General features: G+C 41.7%; 1 protein-coding gene across 4 annotated transcripts in view; it reads left to right on the forward strand.

The window, feature by feature from the left end:
- ST3GAL3 (ST3 beta-galactoside alpha-2,3-sialyltransferase 3) overlaps nucleotides 1-23,696 on the forward strand; it is a 227,642-nt gene that overhangs the window by 122,895 nt on the left and 81,051 nt on the right. For 3 of the 4 annotated variants that reach the window (XM_060089674.1, XM_060089671.1, XM_060089670.1), the window contains one exon: nucleotides 5,137-5,179. Coding sequence is in view for 3 of the 4 variants with exons in the window: in XM_060089671.1 (XP_059945654.1) it covers nucleotides 5,137-5,179 (43 nt within the window). In the remaining variant the exon portion in view is untranslated. Of the gene's footprint in view, nucleotides 1-5,136; nucleotides 5,180-17,069; nucleotides 17,239-23,696 lie in introns of those variants that run through there. The other variant, XM_060089672.1, reaches the window with a different exon arrangement.

Below are 23,696 nucleotides of genomic sequence, written 5' to 3' on the forward strand. Positions count from 1 at the left end.
AATGTATAAATGACAGATTAGACACTGCAGAAGAAAAAGCAGTGAACTATAAGGTATATCAATAGAAACCATCTAAAAATTACTAGAAACAAATGAACAGAGTGTCAATGAGTGGTGGGATGTCAAGCAGCCTGATACATGTGTAACTGGAGCCCCCAGAAGAGAGGGGAGGGCAGAAAAAGTTTTGAGGAAATAACAGCCAAGATATTTTCAAATTTGATTAAAACTATAAACCCACAGATCCCAGCATCTCAGTGAACCCCAGAGACAAGAAAAATGGTGAAAACTATACCACAGCACATCATAATCACTCACTTCTCACTACCCACAGGTGCTTGGCATTTGAGAGAAAAAGCAGCCTCCTATTGAGAGCCACAGGAAAAGCCAGGTCTTGCAGGGCAGAGTCAGGCTTCAGGCTTCAGGTCTGCTAGGAGGTAGAGGGAAGTAAGCCAGGTAATTGGCATATGGGGTCCAGAGGGCATTATGAGAAAGATTTAAAGAGGAGATTGGCTAAGGAAGAAAAAACCCACAGCAGAATGGACGAGGACAGGAGAATAAAAGTCTGTGGCCCATTTTAACAGTGGGTATACCTATTATACCTGGGAGATTAGGCTAGCTTTAAGTTTTCCAAGGACTTCTTGCTGTTCCCAGGAGCTTTTATTTGTTCAGGACAACACATTCCTCCTGGTAAATGCTCCTTCTAACCAGGTGTGTCATGTCAGAATCATAACTTTTCACAAACCCCATCTTCTTGATCACTGTGATTCAGACAGCGGGTGAGAAGCTGATGCAAGCTAGACCACTTGTAGCCCTTCCCTGGGAGTTTTGCCACTAGGAGCAGAGATGCCGGGTCTCATGCCCTTTTCAGTGGCAGAACTGAAGATATGGCCTGCGAATTGCTACTGGCCATGTGTCCTGACTTAGGAAGAAAGCTAGTCTGGGAGAGTAAAGCTAACTGAGGGAGGCCTGCTGGCATTCCAGTCACTTTCAGTCATCTCTGAAGCCCTCTGCACCCTGGCCCTTCCCATGCTTTGGTTATGTGAACCGCTGAATCACCATATTTGCCTAAGTTAGTGCAACCAGTATGTTGAACATGCAGGAAACATCAGGGGATAATCACAGCCACTTTCATTGGTGTCTCTCTGTCCCCATAAGATATTTTCAGTATGGTAGGTCCAGAGAACTTTTTGGTACCACTGAGGTAATAGAAATCCCATGGTCACATTGAATCACCGATTCCAAAGTTAGTGTCCTGCCTTACGGCAATAGTCATAGCTTTCTGTTTGTTCAGAGCTGCAGTGACTTCCCCTCCCTACATAGGGCTTAGAACCAGCAGTGCTGATCCAGGGAGGGGATGTGCCCTGCTTGTCCTCCTCCTTCCACTCGTCCCCCAGTTGCTGGCTGCGGTTTTGGACCTCTCTGGAGTTGGTGGGGAAGGGAGAGATAATGAGCAGAGAAGACACAAGATAGTGTCAGCACTCCCTGAACTGGCAAGTGTGTAAAGCTGACCCTTGTAGGGTTCTCTTGTAGACATTTTGGAGACCCCTCCATCTGGGGACCTCTCCTCTGTAGGTCTCCTGATGTGGGCAATGCACTCACCAAAGCCTTGTCACTCACTCCTTCTGTAGCTCCTGGAACTCCCGGTGTCTGCTCTTGCTTCTATCTGCTGAGGACCCTTCAGCCTGCTGGACGCATCTTTAGGAAAGGACCTAAAACAACCCAAACTAGCTTATTCATGCATCATTTTCTGCAACAAATTCTGGGAGTGCAGGCCAGTTGCCATGCAGCTCTATCCTTTGCAGCCAGTGCATCTTGTGTCCTTTATGTTTCTCAGGTAGAATTCAGACACCTGGCAGTCCACTGTATTCCCCATTCTTTAAGGGTCATGTGTTAAGCTTTTCTCACCAGGCTTGAGTAAGAGCCGAGTACTCCCCATTTTGCCCCTGCAGGAAGGTGGAGTTCATAACACTGCTGTCTCCAAAGAAATTCTTCAAGTCCTCTCTCCCTTAATGTCTCACAACCAGTTACTTTTATATTTGATGTTGGGAGACTTTTAGAATGATGTAACAAGTTTTCAGATATTTCCTTGGAAAATCTGCATCCTAGTCTAGCACCTCACTTCAGTGTCTGAAACTTACCATCCTAGAGGCTTGGCTGAAACTATCTTAGCATCTTAGCATCCTGTTGGGTTTATGACCACTGAAACCAAATAATCCTGATAAGAACAGTTAACAAATATTTATTAAGTATGCAGCCACAAAAGAAAAATGCCTCCAGCCCTCTGCCAGTGTAGGACAGAGTTTACAAACTGTTAGCCTGCTGCCTGAATCCTGTCTGTGGACATACTTTGGTTGATCCTCATAATCTTTAATTTTTTCTTGAATCTATTGCCAGTATTTACAAATTGAGGAATTTTAACCTCTGGATTTTAAGATCCAGGTTCCTGGCTTTAAAAACACAGAATATGTGGCAACGCTGGGCCTGCATTGCTGCCTGGCATAGTTAGCTGGAGGTGGTGGAGGCTGCCCCCTTTGACAGGAGGGACTCCATTCCTTCTTGGCTCTGTGACCTGAAGCCAATGTCAGTTGCTATTTATCATCATTGGGCTCATGCAGTTACCTTTTCTTAAATTAAGGACTAAAGTGAAATATTTCTGGTACTCCTGTTTCTTAACAAAAGAGAAAAAAAAAAGATAGTCCAAAAGAGCCATGGAAGGGAGAGACATAATTTATTTAGAGATACAAAGTATTCTTATGTGTTTAATGTGCAGTTAGTGTGTGTGTGTGTGTGAATGTGTGTGTGTAAAAGACAACTTAAGATGCCATTGGAAAATAACCCATAAATATAATCATGGTTACTATACAAAAATATGTGGTGAGAAAAAGACATTTCAACAGGATTTGTTTTTAGTGCAACTAAAATAAGTTGTGTGATTTGCTGCAGGAGGGCATTACATTCTCCCACTTCCCTGGCTTATGTTACGTTCTTACTTGGCCCCTGATGTTTCAGTTTGCAGCAAGGGGAAAACATTCTCTGGCCTCTCTGGAGGGAATCAGCCAAAATGTGGATTCATTGTATGTCCATGGGGGTCTTAGCTCAGATCTGAGAAGGAGTAACAGGATAGTTTCCCCAAGGTTATGGCCACTTGGAGAAAAAGCAACAGGTGTTGGCAAGTTAATGAGGTTTTCTTTTTCATAGAATGATAAGATAGGATTGTTGAAAGAGTATTCAACTTTGAAACTAACTCTTTTGGCAAATTTTGTTTTCAGTTTCTTTTTTAAATTGAAACCTTACTGATTTTTTTAAGTTCCTGTTAAGCAAAGTCTCATCCATTTATCTGAATTAGAGCAAAACCAGAATTATTTTGAGGAAAAGCTTTCACTTGCCCAAGTATATTCTCTTAGGAGGCAAGCCTTCTGTTGAGTTGTGTGTTGGAGTTGTTATATCTTCAGTTTTAAGAAGAGGAATTATTCTCTCCCTGCAGCTCTGCTTCTTATGAAAGTGCACAGTCTGGCCTTAATTGGCCTTGCAGAGTGGCTCCTGTGAGGTTCTTGTCAGTGTGTGTAATTTCCCTCTTTTTGCCATTCATTGTTTATTAAAGACTGAGTTCTTTGAAAGCTGTGTTGCATGGCCTTTTCCAAACAGTTGTTTGGTCTTGGTATTCTGTTTTACCCTCAGATTAAGTGAGGCCAACTGAGAACTACATTCCTAGACCACTTTATTTTGGCGTAGCTACTTTACACACACACACACACAAACTTTGCAATCATTGAATAAAGCTATATGAAACAATCTTATGACACTTCCTGTCATTTCATTATACAAATATTTTTGAGGACACAGAGGAAACTTCCTTAAATTCTTAGTATCAGGAAGAGCTGGGGGTTGGGGAGGTGGGTGGGATGAACTGGGAGATTGGGATTGACATGTATACACTAATATGTATAAAATAGATAACTAATAAGAACCTGCTGTATAAAAAATAAAATAAAATAAAATTGCAAATCAAAAAAAAAAAAAAAAGGAAGAGCTGGGATTCTCCTGGTTTATTTTATGGATACTGTAAACCATTAAAACAGTGCTTTGGGGGCTTCCCTGGTGGCGCAGTGGTTGAGAGTCCGCCTGCCGATGCAGGGGACACGGGTTCGTGTCCCAGTCCGGGAAGATCCCACATGCCGCGGAGTGGCTGGGCCCGTGAGCCATGGCCGCTGAGCCTGCGCGTCCGAAGCCTGTGCTCTGCAACGGGAGAGCCCACAACAGTGAGAGGCCCGCGTACCGCAAAAAAAAAACCCAAAACAAACAAAACCCCAGTGCTTTGTGTTTAGTTTTAGCTGTGAGAAATCTTGGGGATATATCTATAATCCTCTTCCAGCAAGCACATAAAACCTTAGGACAACCACTTTTGGTATTCTTATCCTGGCTGCTTTTTATTATTTTTCCTATGCTGATTTTCCCTTTGCCTACAACATTTTTAAAAGATTTCTTCTTTTTTAAAATCTTGTACTTCAGAAAATTTTGTAAAACTGCTTCAACTTTGTTTTAGAATGAGGCAAGATATAGAAAAATTAAGTACAATATCAATGATTTATCATTTGTTGCAAACATATTACCAATTTGTTTTTAGATTTCATTTTAAATTTCCTGTCCTTTATGAAATAAGGTCTATCGCTTCTTTGTGATTGTCATGAAGAGGATCATTGCCATGGATTTGAGCACCCCTTTCTACCATATTTTTACTCCATAGTTAACATCACTGATTCAACATAAATCTTAGAGCTTATAGCTTAGAGGAAGCAGAGGTTGCTTCTGACCCTCTTACTTCTCCAAGGGTCCCATTTTTGTGGCTAACTAAATTTCAGTTTCAAGTACCACATATGAACAGGAGGACAGTTATATGTCAGCATAGGAGTGGTTGGCCTATAAGGCCTGGGAAATACCCGGCATTGAACCTGGTCCTTCACAAGACCAGGTGTTCAGCAAGAGTTTGGTGACTTAAATTTACTTGCGGCTTATGTGTTTGGATCTGGAAGCAGTTGCCCACCCTTGTGGTCTGGGTCTGGGTTGGGGAGTGTAATCTGCTAGTGTCAGCAGTGGCTTGACATCAGTGACATTTTCTGCTTTTCTTTTCTTTTTCAGAATATGATCGGTTGGGCTTCCTCCTGAAGTTGGACTCTAAACTGTGAGTAGAATGAGACAGTTCCTTGACTCTGTTGTAGAGAGGTCTGAGAGCTGAGGGCCAACCTCGAAGGGCCAGCTCTCATCACACCTGTGGTTGTTGGCGGATCCCTGGGGCCTCTGTCCTCAGTCTGTCAGCTGAAGCTTAGAGCACGTTACAGTCTGCAGGGGCCTGGAGAGGATGAGATTGTGGGTGCAAGCATAAGGCCTTACATTTGGCTGGCACAGGAAGCTTGTTACAGAAGGAGCTCCCACCAGGAGCTTGAAGGACAAGGAGGAAAGGCTTCTGCTGCAGAGTGGAGGATGATCACAGCAAGAGGCATTGCAAAGCCTTTCAAAGATGCTCTGCAACCAGGCATGCAAAGCCTTCTGTGCTCAGGCTTCCTCCATGCTTTAACTCCTGTCTCTCTCCCATAGGCCGATCCTCCCTTTCCCTCTACTCTTCTATATGTTTTTTTATCTGTGTCTGAAACCCCCTTTCCTTGCATGTCCACTAGGAAAACTTAAAGTCCACCTCCTTCCTGTACAGAATTAATTATCTCTTCCTCTGCTTCCTGTGAATTTTCTACCTCTGACACCCATTATCTCATTATACTATAATTAACTGTGTAATAGTTATTAATTTATTAAGAGCACAGGCTCGGAACCAGGCCATGCTTGGTTCAAATCCCAGATTCCCATTTACTTTCTTTGTGATTTGGGGCAGACCACTTAACCACTCTGAACCTCAGTTTCACCTGTAACGAGGACATCAGTATACCTACCTCACAGGGTCATTGTAAGGATTGAATTGAAATGGTGAATTTACAGGGGCTTTCAGATAGGTGTCTAATTCTTTCCGAATCCTTCCCTGTCCTGGCCCTCTTGGTCTCCCTAGCACCTAGGCAGCGCTGCCATATGTTTGTTAGGTGCTCAGTAAACACTGAATTCATGGCTGCATGGATGGCTGCATGGCTGCACGGATGACAGGTGGATGCCTGTGGGCTTCCCTCATTAGACTGGGCTGCCTGGAGATTGGGCTCTATCCAGTCTGCATTCGTGCCCTGCACAGGGCCCCTGACGTGGTGGATGTGCAGGAAATGGTTGCAGAACTTCCTGTGGCTCCTTTCTGTGGTTAGTCATCTTTGTACACCTCTGCCCCTGTCCTGTACCAGACAGACGTGAAAGATCAGAATTGTGTCTCTTTCTTTCCTCTCTTACATGAGGCCTTGACCACAGCTGCTTCTGATAGTGATGGCTGCACCTACATACAAGGCATCAAACCCAGGGTTATTTGGCTTTCCCACTGAATTGTCTGGCATCTAGCCCCTTTTCCTGGCAACTGGCTTCTTGGCTCCCAGCTTTTATACATCATGGAGGCAGCCATGAGGGAAGAACAGTGTCTTCTATATATCAAGCTAGTATAGAGATGTCAGTCACATGTTAACATCTAGGGAATGGGGCTTGATTATGCTGGAAGTCCACAGGCTTCTTCCTTAGAAAACTCTTAATTTAGTGCTCTGGGCAAAAAACAAATCAAGCATAAGCTATAAGCAAGTGAAATGCCTCCAGAACGGAAGAGATGTAGTAATTTACCAAGTTGAATCACATTGATGAACAAAAGACATGTTATCCAGGACACGTTAACTATACTATTTAAACTGTCTTCAGCAGTGTAAGGAGGGGAATTAAGAGGACACTCCTGCCCTGCTGACCTGACAGTTGGGTGGTACATAGTAAGCTGTTGTATAGCTTTCTTTTGTGTACCAGACCAGTTCCATAAAACATTTGAGTCAACTTGGTCTTTAGCCTGGGGAACTGGCTTGGCTTCATTGTATTTAACTCACCATTTAAGGTATAAGCTAGAACTTTCCTGCCTCTTACTGTAAAAACTGTTCTAATCCAATGCTATCTTCAGAACAAAGCACAGATACATGGGAAAGGTTTTTACCTGCTTCCAGGGAGAAGTTTCCAAGTTAAGGATCCTGGGTTTTGGAGGTAATTCCTTAGCAATATTCAGATCTCCCCTTATGAAGTCTTTCTCTGCTGTGTTGTGTTCTATTTCTGTTATATAGGAAAGGACCTGAACTTGGATCAGAACTGGATTTGAATTCTGCTCCTTCTGCTTAGAATTATATGACCTTAGATAATTCATTTTGGCTCTCCGAATCACAATTTTCCTTTATGAAAAACATAGATAGTAATACCCATTTCCTAAGGTTTTTATGAAGAATAAAAGTAAGCATTCTATGAGTAAATATACAAATGTAGGAATTTCTTTTTGTTTATCTTGATTGGATTAACTTAGCTTCTATGGTATATGAATTCATATGTTCTGGAAAATTTTTTGCCATTATCTCTTTAAATTTTGCCTCTCCCCCATTCTCTCTCTACTCTTCCTCTGAAACTCTGATTCAGTGTAAGACCTTCTCATTCTAGCCTCCAGGTCTACTAACTTCCACATTTTCCATCTTTTGATCCTTTCTGCATTGAACTGGAACCCCAAAGGACTCAACTTAAGGATAAACTAGAACTAAATAAACCTGTACCTCTAAATCAGGACTGCAGGAAACTGCCAGAGCTCTGAGCAGGGCAATAAGTCAACAAAAAAGAAATGCTTGATACTCACAGCCAGGGCTCTCGTCACTCAGGTGATCCATGGACTTGAAGCTATGAACTCCATCCAAGGTCTTCCAGACTGGCAGTGCCTCCAAGCTCCTGGCAGAAGCAATTGCAGTCCCTCTCTGGAGGAAGACATGAATTCCTCACAGATAACTTTTGAAGGAAATGAATAGCTCACAGGAAAAATTACTAAGCACATAAGGAAACAAGACTCCATTAGAGAGAACCATGAACAACAGCAGACAACAGAGGGGTACCCAGAAAGACTTCTGAAATCGGAATTACCAGACACAGTTTATAAAGCAATTAGATAGATTGGTTCAAGATGGCAGAGTAGAAGGATGTGCTCTCCCTCTTGCGAGAGCACCGGAATCACAACTAACTGCTGAACAATCATCGACAGGGAGATACTAGAACTCACCATAAAAGATACCCCACATCCAAAGACAAAGGAGAAGCCACAATGAGACGGTAGGAGGGGTGCAATCACAATAAAGTCAAATCCCATAACTGCTGTGTGGGTGACTCACAAACTGGAGAACACTTATACCACAGAAGTCCACCCACTGGAGTGAAGGTTCTGAGCCCCACGTCAGGCATCCGAACCTGGAGTCCGGCAATGGGAGAAGGAACTCCTAGAGAATTAGACTTTAAATAAATCGTTTTTGATTGCAGGATTTCGACAGCACTGGGGGAAACAGAAACTCCACTCTTGGAGGGCACACACATAGTGTGCACATCGGGACACAGGGGAAGGAGCGGTGACCCCATAAGAGACTGAACCAAACCTACATGCTGGTGTTGAAGGGTCTGCTGCAGAGGCAGGGGCTGGCTTGGCTCACCGTGGGGACAAGGACATTGGCAGCAGAAGTTCAGGAAAGTACTCTTTGGCGTGAGCCCTCCCAGAGTCCGCCATTAGCCCCACCAAAGAGCCTGGGTAGGCTCCAGTGTTGGGTCGCCTCAGGCCAAACAAGCAACAGGGAGGAAACCCAGCTCCACCCATCAGAAGACAAGCAGATTAAAGTTTTACTGAGCTCAGCCCAGCAGAGCAACAGCCAGCTCTACCCACGACCAGTCCCCCCCATCAGGAAACTTGCACAAGCCCCTTAGATAGGCTCATCCACCAGAGGGCAGACAGCAGAAACAAGAAGAATTACAATCCTGCAGCCTGTGGAACAAAAACCACATTCACAGAAAGATAGACAAGATGAAAAAGCAGAGGACTATGTACCAGATGAAGGAACAAGATAAAACCCCAAAAAAACAACTAAATGAAGTGGAGATAGGCAACCTTCCAGGAAAAGAATACAGAATAATGATAGTGAAGAAGACCCAGGACCTCAGAAAAAGAATGGAGGCAAAGATTGAGAAGATGCAAGAAATGTGTAACAAAGACCTAGAAGAATTAAAGAACAAACAAAGATGAACAATACAATAACTGAAATGAAAACTACACTAGAAGGAATCAATAGCAGAATAACTGAGGCAGAAGAACCAATAAGTGACCTGGAAGACAAAATGGTGGAATTCACTGCTGCGGAACAGAATAAAGAAAAAAGAATGAAAAGAAATGAAGACAGCCTAAGAGACCTCTGGGACAACATTAAATGCAGCAACATTCGCATTATAGGGGTCCCAGAAGGAGAAGAGAGAGAGAAAGAACCCGAGAAAATATTTGAAGAGATTATAGTTGAAAACTTCCCTAACATGGGAAGAGAAATAGCCACCCAAGTCCAAGAAGTTCAGAGAGTCCCATAGAGGATAAACCCAAGGAGAAACATGCCGAGCCGCATAGTAATCAAATTGGCAAAAATGAAAGACAGAGAAATTATTGAAAGCAGCAAGGGAAAAACGACAAATAACATACAAGGGAACTCCCATAAGGTTAACAGCTGATTTTTCAGCAGAAACTCTACAAGCCGAAAGGGAGTGGCATGAAATATTTAAAGTGATGAAGGAGAAGAACCTACAACCAAGATTACTCTACCTGGTAAGGATCTCATTCAGATTCGACGGAGAAATCAAAAGCTTTACAGACAAGCAAAAGCTAAGAGACTTCGGTACCACCAAGCCAGCTCTACAACAAATGCTAAAGGAGCTTCTCTAAGTGGGAAACACAAGAGAAGAAAAGGACCTACAAAAACAAACCCAAAACAATTAAGAAAATGGTAACAGGAACATACATATCTATAATTACCTTAATCATGAAAGGATTAAATGCTCCAACCAAAAGACACAGGTTCGCTGAATGGATACAAAAACAAAACCCATCAATATACTCTCTACAGACCTAGGGACACATACAGACTGAAAGTGAGGGGATGGAAAAAGATATTCCATGCAAATGGAAATCAAAAGAAAGCTGTAGTAACAATACTCATATCAGATAAAATAGACTTTAAAATAAAGAATGTTACAAGAGACAAGGAAGGACACTACATAATGATCAAGGGATCAATCCAAGAAGAAGATATAACAATTATACATATATATGCACCCAACATAGGAGCACCTCAATACATAAGGCTACTGCTAACACCTCTAAAAGAGGAAATCAACAGTAACACAATAATAATGGAGGACTTTAACACCTCACTTACACCCGTGGACAGATCATCCAAACAGAAAATTAATAAGGAAACACAAGCTTTAAATGACACAATAGACCAGATAGATTTCATCGATATTTATAGGACATTCCATCCAAAAACAGCAGATTACACTTTCTTCTCAAGTGCGCACAGAACATTCTCCAGGCTAGATCACATCTTGGGTCACAAATCAAGCCTCAATAAATTTAAGAAAATTGAAATCATATCAAGCATCTTTTCTGACCACAACGCTATGAGATTAGAAATCAATTACAGGGAAAAAACATAAAAAACACAAGCACATGGAGGCTAAACAGTATGTTACTAAATAACCAAGAGATCACTGAAGAAATCAAAGAGGAAATCAAAAAATACCTAGAGACAAATGACGATGAAAACACGACGATCCAAAACCTATGGGATGCAGCAAAAGCAGTTCTAAGAGGGAAGTTTATAGCAATACAATCCTACCTCAAGAAACAAGAAAAATCTCAAATAAACAATCTAACCTTACACCTAAAACAGCTAGAGAAAGAAGAACCAACAGAACCCAAAGTTAGTAGAAGGAAAGAAGTTATAAAGATCAGAGCAGAAATAAATGAAATAGAAACAAAGAAAACAATAGCAAAGATCAATAAAACTACAAGCTGGTTCTTTGAGAAGATAAACAAAATTGATAAACCATTAGCCAGACTCATCACGAAAAAGAGGGAGAGGACTCAAATCAATAAAATTCGAAATGAAAAAGGAGAAGTTACAACAGACACCAGAGAAATACAAAGCATCCTAAGAGACTACTACAAGCAACTCTATGCCAATAAAATGGACAACCTTGAAGAAATGGATGAATTCTTGGAAAGGTATAACCTTCCAAACTGAACCAGGAGAAATAGAAAATATGAATAGAGCTATCACAAGTAATGAAATTGAAACTGTGATTAAAAATCTTCCAACAAACAAAAGTCCAGGACCAGATGGCTTCACAGGTGAATTCGATCAAACATTTAGAGAAGAGCTAACACCCATCCTTCTCAAACTCTTCCAAAAACTTTCATGGAAGGAACACTCCCAAACTCATTGTATGAGGCCACCATCACCCTGATACCCAAACCAGACAAAGATACTATGAAAAAAGAAAATTACAGACCAATATCACTGATGAACATAGACGCAAAAATCCTCAACAAAATACTAGCAAACAGAATCCAACAACACATTAAAAGGATCATACACCATGATCAAGTGGGATTTATCCCAGGGATGCAAGGATTCTTCGATATACGCAAATCAATCAATGTGATACACCATATTAACAAACTGAAGAATAAAAACCATATGATCATCTCAATAGATGCAGAAGAAGCTTTTGACAGAATTCAACACCGATGTATGATAAAAACTCTCCAGAAAGTGGACATAGAGAGAACCTACCTCAACATAATAAAGGCCATATATGACAGACAAACCCACAGCAAACATCATTCTCAGTGGTGAAAAACTGAAAGCATTTCCTCTAAGATCAGGAACAAGACAAGGATGTCCACTCTCGCTGCTGTTATTCAACATAGTTTTGGAAGTCCTAACCACGGCAATCAGAGAGGAAAAAGAAATAAAAGGAATCCAAATTGGAAAAGAAGAAGTAAAACTGTCACTGTTTGCAGGTGACATGATACTATAGGTAGAGAATCCTAAAGGTGCCACCAGAAAACTACTAGAGCTAATCAATGAATTTGGTAAAGTTGCCAGATGCAAAATTAATGCACAGAAATCTCTTGCATTCCTATATGCTAATGATGAAAAATCTGAAAGTGAAATCAAGAAAACACTCCCATTTACCATTGCAACAAAAAGAATAAAATACCTAAGAATAAACCTACATAGGGAGACAAAAGAGCTGTATGCAGAAAACTATAAGACACTGATGAAAGAAATTAAAGATGATACCAACAGATGGAGAGATATACCATGTTCTTGGATTGGAAGAATCAATATTGTGAAAATGACTATACTACCAAAGCATTCTACAGATTCAATGCAATCCCTATCAAATTACCAATGGCATTTTTTACAGAACTAGAACAAAAAGTCTTAAAATTTGTATGGAGACACAAGAGACCCCGAATAGCCAAAGCAGTCTTGAGGGAAAAAAAGCAGAGCTGGAGGAATCAGACTCCCTGACTTCAGACTATACTACAAAGCTACAGTCATCAAGACAACATGGTACTGGCACAAAAACAGAAATATAGATCAGTGAAACAGGATTGAAAGCCCAGAGATAAACCCACGCACCTATGGTCAACTAATCTATGACAAAGGAGGCAAGGATATACAATGGAGAAAAGGCAGTCTCTTCAATAAGTGGTGCTGGGAAAACTGGACAGCTACATGTAAAAGAATGAAATTAGAACACTCCCTAACATGATACACAAAAATAAACTCAAGGGCTTCCCTGGTGGTGCAGTGGTTGAGAGTCCGCCTGCCGATGCAGGGGACACGGGTTCGTGCCCCGGTCTGGGAGGATCCCACATGCCGCGGAGCGGCTGGGCCCATGAGCCATGGCTGCTGAGCCTGCGCGTCCCGAGCCTGTGCTCTGCAACAGGAGAGGCCACAACCATGAGAGGCCCGCGTAGCGCAAAAAAACCAAAAAAACAAAAATCTCAAAATGGATTAGAGACCTAAATGTAAGACCGGACACTATAAAACTCTTAGAGGAAAACATAGGAAGAACACTCTTTGACATAAATCACAGCAATATCTTTTTTGATCCACCTCCTAGAGTAATGGAAATAAAAACAAAATAAACAAATGGGACCTAATGAAACTTCAAAGCTTTTGCAAAGCAAAGGAAACTACAAACAAGACTAAAAGACAGCCCTCAGAATGGGAGAAGATATTTGCCAATGAATCAATGGACAAAGAATTAATCTCCAAAATATATAAACAGCTCATGCAGCTCAATATTAAAAAGACAAACAACCCAATCAAAAAATGGGCAGAAGACCTAAATAGACATTGCTCCAAAGAAGACCTAAAGATGACCAAGAAGCACCTGAAAAGCTGCTCAACATCACTAGTTATTAGAGAAATGCAAATCAAAACTACACTGAGGCATCACCTCACACTAGTTAGAATGGGCATCATCAGAAAATATACAAACAACAAATGCTAGAGAGGGTGTGGAGAAAAGGGAACCCTCTTGCACTGTTGGTGGGAATGTAAATTGATACAGCCACCATGGAGAACAGTATGGAGGTTCCTTAAAACCTAAAAATAGAAGTACCATATGACCCAGCAATCCCACTACTGGGCATATACCCAGAGAGAACCATAATTCAAAAAGACACATGCACCCCAGTGTTCACTGCAGCACTATTTACAATAGCCAGTTCATGGAAGTAACCTAAATGCCCATTGACAGACGAATGGATAAAGAAGATGTGGTACATACATACAGTGGAATATTACTCAGCCATAAAAAGGAATGAAACTGGGTCATTTGTAGAGACGTGGATGGATCTAGAGACTGTCATACAGAGTGAATTAAGTCAGAAAGAGAAAAACAAATATCATATATTAACGTATATATGTGGAACCTAGAAAAATGGTACAGATGAACCAGTTTGCAGGGCAGAAATTGAGACACAGTTGTGGAGAACAAACATATGGACACCAAGGGGGGAAAGTGGTGTGGGTGGGTGATGGTGGTGTGATGAATTTCGAGACTGGGATTGACATATATACACTAATATGTATAAAATGGATATTTAATAAGAACCTGCTGTATAAAAAAATAAATTAAATAAAGTTCAAATATTCGAAAAACTAAAAAATAAAGCAATTAAATATACTTTTTAAGGAAATAAAGATAATATTGAACTCTACACATGTAAAAGGGAACTATAGAAAGCAAAACATTAGATTGGAAAAACAAAACTTATAGAATTGAAAAATACAGTGACCAAGATTAAAAATTCAGTAGAAGGATTTAGCAACAGATTAGATACAACTGAGGACAGAATCAGTGAACTGGAAGTTAAGTCAGAAGAAATGACCTATAACAAGGTTGGCCAGCTCTTTTTGTAGAGTCAAATGGTCAATATTTCTGAGTTTGGGGGGCTTTGTTGTCTCTGTCACAACTACTCATCTCTGCTGCTGTAACATGAACGCAGCCATAGAGAACACATAGACCAATGAGTATGGCTCTAGCTATATTCCAACAAAACTTTGTTTATGGACACTGAAATTTTAATTTCATATAATTTTTATGTCATTAAATATTATTCTTCTAATTTTTAAACCAACCATTAAAATGTAAAAGACGGGCTTCCCTGGTGGCGCAGTGGTTGAGAGTCCTCCTGCCGATGCAGGGGACACGGGTTCGTGCCCCGGTCCGGGAAGATCCCACATGCCGCGGAGCAGCTGGGCCCATGAGCCATGGCCGTTGAGCCTGCGTGTCCGGAGCCTGTGCTCCGCAACGGGAGGGGCCACAACAGTGAGAGGCCCACATACCACTCACACACACAAAAAAAAATGTAAAAGACATTCTAAACTCACCGACCATACACAAAACAGATAGTGGGTCAGATTTGGCTCACAAATCATACTTAGCTGGCCCTTCACTGAGAATGCAGCAGATATATCTGCATGGGAATGGCCTCCCCACCCCAGATGTTTTCTATTCTTAAGAACCTATTACAGTTGACCCTTGAACATTTGAACTGCAGTGCATCCACTTATATGTGGATTTTTTTCAACAGTACACAATAGAGTACTACATGATCCATGATTGGTTACATCTGAGCATGCAGAATCATGGTTATGGAAGAACTGCATATATGGAGGGCTGACTATAAGTTATATGCGGATTTTTGACTGCATGCAGCATCAGTGCCCCTAATCATGTTGTTGTCCAAGGGTCAACTGTTTATAGAAATACACTTAAATTATCTCTATATCCAATGATACTCAGAAAACCTGGAAATAGATTTCTTGGATTTTTTTGGTCTTCATTATATTCTTTTAATTATGTCTTTATGGAATAAATCGTTTCTATTTCCTTTGAGAATTCCCTGCTACTTGTGTCTTCACAACAGAATCACTTGTCAGTGCTGTGAAGATTATTCAAAATACTTATATGCAGTGAGCTGTACAAAACCTTGTCTTTTTTTTTTTTTTGCAGTACACGGGGCCTCTCACTGTTGTGGCCTCTCCCGTTGCGGAGCACAGGCTCCGGATGCACAGGCTCAGCGGCCATGGCTCATGGGCCCAGCCGCTCCGCAGCATGTGGGATCCTCCCGGACCGGGGCACAAACCCGTGTCCCCTGCATCGGCAGGCGGACTCTCAACCACTGTGCCACCAGGGAAGCCCCAAAACCTTGTCTTTTAACTGCAAACTGTATTGTTCAGGAGGGCAGTATTTTTTGGAGGTTAAAAATGTGGGCTGTGCTGGGCTTCCCTGGTGGCACAGTGGTTAAGAATCTGCCTGCCAATGCAGGGGACACGGGTTCGAGCCCTGGTCCTGGAAGATTCCCACATGGCGCAGGGCAACTAAGCCCCTGCGCCACAACTACTGAGTCTGTGCTCTAGAGCCCACGAGCCACAGCTCCTGAGCCCACGTGCCACAACTAGTGAAGCCCACGTGCCTAGAGCCTGTGAACTGCAACAACAGAAGCCACTGCAACATGCACCACAATGAAGAGTAGCCCCCATTCGCCACATCTAGAGAAGCATTGCTTCTGCGCACAACAACGAAGACCCAACACAGCCAAAAATAAAAATAAAATAAATAAATTTATTTTAAAAATGTGGGCTGTGGAGTCAGATGTTGATTTTTAAAGCCCAGTTCCACATCTTACTAGCTATAATCTTGAGTGAGTTATTTAACTGTTATTGCTCAGTTTCTTACTATAAAGTGGGATCATGATAATTGCCCAAGTATGAGATTCAACCTATCCATTTACCCTTATTGGTGTCTGGTAAACTGGGAAGGCTATAGCCCCAAAATCAGACCTGAACCTCAGCTTGCCTCCTGCTTCATGCCCCAGATTTCATTTCTTCAACTCATTCATTTAGCAAATATTTCGTGAGTACCAACTATGTGCTTTGTAATTGGGATAAAACCGTGAAAATTTTAAGCCATATGAACAGCCTTGTAAGCTTGATTGGAAAGGATGTCTTGTGAGCTGAAGTCTTAATGAAGGGGGAGAGAGTAAATGAGAACAGCAAGGGAGGGTAGGAGGTAGTATTTCTGGATAGCATGAGCAATGAACAGGTTTTCTTTTTTTTTTTTTTAAGTAAGGTGACATACTGGTGACTCAGAAGCATAAATGCAGTACAAAGAGGATATGAGGGAACTTCAGATGCATGGGGTATAGAAGAAAGAGCAGCCTCCATCACATAGGGCTGTAGAGGAAATGGTGTTTTCAGTGAAGACCCAGGTTTCTATGAAATTAGAAGATGGAAGGAACATTCATTGAAGAAGTCAAAGCTTCACGGAAGACAGTGGAAAGTTAGAATATGGTGAGGTGGGAGAGAAGTGGGAGATCGAACCATGAAGAAGAAGCAGACAGCAGTGACTTGAGCATGAGAAAACTGATGAGGATGTCATTGAGGGAGTGAATAACCAGGATGTGAGGCTGGCGTGTTGGGTTTTGTTGACCTCAAAGTTGTCCAAGAATTAACCTTGTGTTCCCTGGGGGGTAGGCACTCAGGCTGCTCAGTGCAGTCAGCTGCAGCCCAATTGGATGATGCCTCCAGAGGGTTCAAGTCTGGTCCCTGGAGAGGCTCTGGCTTCCCAAAAAGGAGTCTGCTGTTCAAAGTGGAGGGTCCTAGGGAAAGGCTCAGGGCTACCGTCTGCTGCCCAGACATCGAGGTAAGCGCTTCCTCATTCATTCAACAGCTTTCTTGAGCAACTACTATGTGTCAGGTTCTATGCTCTGAGGATATACCAGTGAACAAGGTGTTCAGTAAACAAAAAGTGTGATAAACAAGTAACGTTTTCAGTGTCTTGGAAGGTGATGAGTGCTATGAAAGAAAATAGAGCAGGACAAGGGAATGCTGGAGAAGAGATTGCAAGTTTAAATGGGACGGTTAGGGCAAGCCTCAATGAAAGGTAGATGTGAGCAAAGACTCAGTGGAAGAGAGGGAGTTCGCCCTGCCTGTATCTGGAGGCAGAGCATTCAGACAGAACCCTAAGGAAATCTCAGCCTTGGTTGTGAGGAACATGACACCGGAGCCGGGGAATGTGCCCATTAGTCCAGCAGAGACGGGAACCATCTGGAGTCTTGAAGGTGCCAGACCCTGGTGTCCAGGTGTGTTTTTCCTGAGCTGATGTCAGCCTTCTGGAAGCTGACTTAATTAAATGGTGGTGTCATCTGTTTCAGCTGGGTGTAGGTGGGTGCTCCGTGTGCTGGGAAAGCTCCCGTCTGCTGCCACAGTATGATGTTTTATGGTTGCCATGTGGGCAAGAGCATGGAGGTGTTAATGCTCAGTCTCATTTCATAAGGAATTCCTTGTGAAGACAAGGATATAGGAGCCAAAACTAACAACTTTTAACCCCCAACGGCTTGTGAAAATCAAGCCAATTGTGAAAGACCTATAAACATGGGACAGTCTAAAATATACCCTGAGGCATAGCTTACTATTTCCAGAACAGCCTGTCAAGTTCCCTATGGCTGCATGGGGAACTTTTCCCAGTGGGGAAAATGTTTATTGAGCACCTACCATATGCCAAAAGCCAAATTCCTACTTTGTAGCTCACCTGGAGCTCTCAGCACAGTGGTTCTTAACCTTGACTGAATACTGGAATCACCTGGGGAGCTTAAGAAATTACTGACGTCTGCCTCCCGCCCCTTAGAGATTCTGAAGTCATTGGGTTGAAGTGTAGCCTGGGCTTTCGGATTTTTTTTTTTTTTTTTTTTGCGGTATGCGGGCCTCTCACTGTTGTGGCCTCTCCCGTTGCGGAGCACAGGCTCCGGACGCGCAGGCTCCAGACGCTCAGGCTCAGCGGCCATGGCTCACGGGCCCAGCCGCTCCACGGCATGTGGGATCTTCCCGGACCGGGGCACGAACCCATGTCCCCTGCATCGGCAGGCAGACTCCCAACCACTGCGCCACCAGGGAAGCCCGGCTTTGGGATTTTTAAAGCTCCCCATATGAGTCTAATACTGCTCTAAAAGATTCCATATCCTGTCTGAGGGACTCTTCACTTTCCCAGGTGATTGATACCAAAAATAAACTCACCTTTGAGGTGAGGCCCCTGCCTGTACATAGGACATGGCTGTATACAGTGTTTCTCAGTACAGGACTTCACCACCCAGAGATTCTGATTTAGTTGATCAGGAATCAGGCTCAGTTACCTTAATGTTTAAAAGTTCCACCAGGTGATTCTAACATGCCAGGGTTGAGAACCAGGGTATAGCCTTCAAGCCTATCACTATAACCATATTTGAATATGGTTTGAATATAATAATTACTGCAGAATGTAGTAGTAGTTATGTTAGGACAGTTGGATTGTAAGTACTTTTTTCCTTTTGAGTTTACCTTTTCTGTATTGTCCTTATATACCTTTAAAATGAAAAAAATATATCTGGATGTGCCTTCTTTTCTGTAGTTAAAAAAAAAATAACTTTCGGGACTTCCCTGGTGGTCCGCACTTCCACTGCAGGGGGCGTGGTTTCGATTCCTCATCGGGGAACTAAGAATAATTTCATATTCCAATTGTTCATTGCTGGTATATAGGAAAGCAACTGACTTTTGTATTTTAACCTTGTATCCTGGAACCGTGCTATAACTGCTGGTTAGTTCCAGGAGTTTTCTGCCAGTTCTCTGGGATTTTCTACATAGTCAATCATGTCATCTGTGAACAAAGACAGTTTTATTCCTTCCTTTCTCTAGTTTTTTTCTTCATGGTCTTTTAAAATCTGAATCAATTGAAGAGTTTCCTGTAAATTCTATTGGCCTATTTAAATAGTTCTTCATTATCTATACTTGGAATAAATATTTGTGTAAAAACTTAATATCTGTCTCTTTTCTATGCTGTCAAAGCTCCAAGAGGTCTAAGGATGAGACATGATAAGTCTGGAGGAATGAGCAGACCAAATCATGCAGGGCTTTAGAGATAACAATAAGAAGTTTGGGCTTCATCTTGAAGGCAAAAGGTGCCATCGAAGTATTGTAAGCAGTTGAAAAGCATTAGTTTTGACTTGTAGGAAGGTGATTTTGGCTGTGGGAAGGTAGATGGGTTGGAGAGGAGCAGAAGTGGAAAGGGAAATAACACTTAGGAGACCTTCATAGAAACAAAGAGCAGGGGGACTTCCCTGGTGGCGCAGTGGTTAAGAATCCGCCTGCCAATGCAGGGGACATGGGTTCAAGGCCTGGTCCAGGAAGATCCCATCTGCCGCAGAGCAACTAAGCCCGTGCACCACAACTACTGAGCCCACACTCTAGTGCCCATGAGCCACAACTACTGAGCCCACGTGCTGCAACTACTGAAGCCTGTGCACTCTAGGGCTGGTACTCTGCAACAAGAGATGCCACTGCAATGAGAAATCTGCATACTGCAACAAAGAGTAGACCCTGCTCACCGCAACTAGAGAAACCCCACCCTCAGCAACGAAGACCCAACGCAGCCATAAATAAATTAATTTTAAAAAAAGAGGGCTTCCCTGGTGGTGCAGTGGTTGAGAGTCCGCCTGCCGATGCAGGGGACACGGGTTCGTGCCCTGGTCCGGGAAAATCCCACATGCCGTGGAGCAGCTAGGCCCGTGAGCCATGGCCGCTGAGCCTGCGCGTCCAGAGCCTGTGCTCCGCAACAGGAGAGGCCACAACAGTGAGAAGCCCGCATACCACAAAAAAAAATAAAAGAAACAAAGAGCAGAAGTCAGTAGAGAAAATCAATAAAACCAAAAGCAGATTTTTTTGCAATATTAATAAAAGCAGTAAACCTCTAACCAGGCTAGCCAAAAAAAAAAGAGAGAAGACACAGATTACTAATATCAGAAATGAAAGAAGGATCATCACTACTGATCGCATGGATATTAAAAGCATAATAAAGGAATATTATGAGCAACTCTGTGCCCGCAAATTTGATAACTTAGATGCAACAGACCAATTCCTTGGAACACACAAACTACCAAAACTCATACAAGAAGAAACAGATCATCTGAAGAGACCTATATCTACCAAGAAAATTGAATCAATAATTAGTAACCTTCCAGAAAACACCAGGCTCAGATGGTTTCACTGGTGACTTCTATCAGACATTTAAGGAAAAGACGATACCAATTATAATCTCTTCCAGAAAATAGAAGCAGAGGGAACACTTTCTAACTTGTTCTGTGAAGCCAGCATTACCCTAAAACTAAAACCAGATAAAGACATTATAAGAAAATTACAGACCAATATCTCTCATGAACATAATGCAAAAATTCTCAACAAAATATTAGCATATTTAATCCAATGATGTACAAAAAGAACCACACACCTAAATGAAGTGGAATTTATTCCAGATATGCAAGGTTGGTTCAACATTAGAAAATCAATTACTGTATTGCATCACATCAACAGGCTAAAGAAGAAAAATCATATGATCGTATCTATAAGGTGCAGAAAAGCGCTTGATACAATCCAACATCCAATCGTGATTTTAGGAAAAACTCTCAGCAAAATAGGAATGGAAAGAAACTTGCTCAATAAGATAAAGAACATCTACAAAAAATCTACACCTAGGGCTTCCCTGGTGGTGCAGTGGTTGATAGTCCACCTGCCGATGCAGGGGACACGGGTTAGCGCCCTGAGCCGGGAAGATCCCACATGCCACGGAGCAGCTGGGCCCGTGAGCCATGGCCACTGAGGCTGTGCGTCCGGGGCCTGTGCTCCGCAGTGGGAGAGGCCACAGCAGTGAGAGGCCCGCGTACCGCAAAAAAAAAAAAAAAAAAAAAAAAAATCTACACCTAACATCATGCTTGATGATGAGAAACTAGATGCTTTCCCCCTAAGTTTGGGAAAAGGCAAGAATGTCCCTTTTTACTACTCCTATTCAGCGTATACTGAAAGGTCTAGCTAATTCAATAATAACAGTAAAGGAAATAAAAGGCATAGATATTAGGAAGGAAGGAATAAAACTGTCTTTGTTCGACATGATTGACTCTAGAAAATCCCAGAGAACTGGCAGAAAACTGGAACTAACCAGCAGTTATAGCACGGTTCCAGGATATAAGGTTAAAATACAAAAGTCAGTTGCTTTCCTATATACCAGAAATGAACAATTGGAATATGAAATTAAAAACATAATATCATTTATATTATCACACACAAAATGAAATACTTAGGTATAAATCTAAATATATTGATATATATAAATTTATATATATAATTACAAGACTCTGATCAGAGAAATTTAGATAAATTGAGAGCTATTCCATGTTCATGGATAGAAAGATTCAATATTGTTTAAATGTCAGTTCCTCCTAACTTGATCTATAGATTCAACGTAATCTCAGTTAAAATCCCAGCAAATTATTTTATGGATATCAACAAACTTATTTTAAAGTTTATATGGAAAGGCAAACAACTGAGAATAGTCCACATAATACTGATAAAGAAGAACAAAGTTGAAGGACTGATGCTACATGACATTAGACTTAAGATAAAGCTACAGTAATTAGGACAGCATGGTATTGGCAAAAGAATAGACAAACAGATCAATGGAACAGAATAGAGAGTCCAGAAATAGAAATACACCAATATAGTCAATTGATCCTTGACAAAGGAGCAAAGGCAATTCAACAGAAAAAAAAGGATCATCTGTTCGACGAGTGATGCTAGAACAATTGGACATCCATATGTAGAAACTAAATCTTTCACCTTACACTTTTCATGAGAATTAACTCAAAATGGAATCTAATAGACCTAAATGTAAAACACAAAACTTCTAGAATATAACAGGAGAAAATCTGTGTGGACTTGGATTTGGCAGTGAGTTTTTAGATACAAAACCAAGAGTACAATTCATGAAAGAAAAAATCAATAACTTGACTTACTAAAATTAAAACCTTTTGTTCTGTGAAAGACACTGATAAAATAATGAAAAAACAAGCCACAAACCAGAAAAAAATACTTGCAAAACACGTTTGATTTTTAAAAGACTTTCATTCAAAATATACAAAGAACTCTTAAAACTCAGCAATAAGAAAAACAACCAACCCAGTTAAAAATAGGCCAAAGACTTTAACAGACACCTCATCTGACAAGATATATACAGATGGCAAATAAGCATATGAAAAGATGCCCATATCTCATGTGTCATTAGGGAAATGCAGATTAAAACAAGAATAAAATATCACCACACCTATTAGAATGGCTAAAATACAAAATACTGACACAACAAATGCTGGCAAGGATGTGGAGCAACAGGAAGTCTCATTCATTGTTGGCAGGAATGCAGAATCGTTCAGCCATTTTGGCAACATATTAAAAAGCTAAACATAGTCTGACCACATGATTTAGCAATTACTGTTGTAGGTATTTACCCAATTGAGCTGAAAACTTATGTCTATACAAAACTGCACACAGTGGCACAGTATGGCCCAAATGTTGCACATTGCTCTGGCTTATACAGTAGTAAGGGCCTTTTGGTTTAATTATCTTTAAAAAATCATAATCGCCAACAACTGGAAGCAACCGAGATGTCCTTCATTAGGTGAATGGATAAACAAACTGTAGTACATCCAGACAATGGAGTATTATTTGGCTCTAAAAAGAAATGCACTGTCAAGCCATGAACAGGCATGGAGGAACCTTAGATACATGTTGCTAAATGAAAGAAGCCAGTCTGAAAAGTCTACATACTATATGGTTTCAACTGTATGACATTGTGGAAAAGGAAAAACTACGGAGACAGTAAAGAGATCAGTAAATACTACGCTACAGATCTTATGAGATTTATTTAGCCTTTCCACTGAGCTCAGTTACGCACTGGCATGCCAGTTGAAGACAAGTCCCTGTATATGAGATGTTGGCTTCATTTCAGCGACCCTCCTTCTCTGTTCCCAGGAGTCTCCTGATCTTCCTGCCGATAGGGCAGAAGTTTGGAGACAGGCAAGTGAGTTGGACAGAATAATCCAAGTAAGAAAAATTTAAAAAACAGGTTTTTTCCTCATTAAATTAGTGAAACGGGGACTTCCCTGGTGGCGCAGAGGTTAAGAATCCGCCTGCCAATGCAGGGGACATGGGTTTGGGCCCTGGACCAGGAAGGTCCCACATGCTGTGGAACAACAAAGCCTGTGCGCCACAACTACTGAGCCTGTGCTCTAGAGCGCGCAAGCCCCA

Source organism: Mesoplodon densirostris, chromosome 2 (assembly GCF_025265405.1).
Source record: "Mesoplodon densirostris isolate mMesDen1 chromosome 2, mMesDen1 primary haplotype, whole genome shotgun sequence".
Lineage (NCBI taxonomy): Eukaryota > Metazoa > Chordata > Mammalia > Artiodactyla > Ziphiidae > Mesoplodon > Mesoplodon densirostris.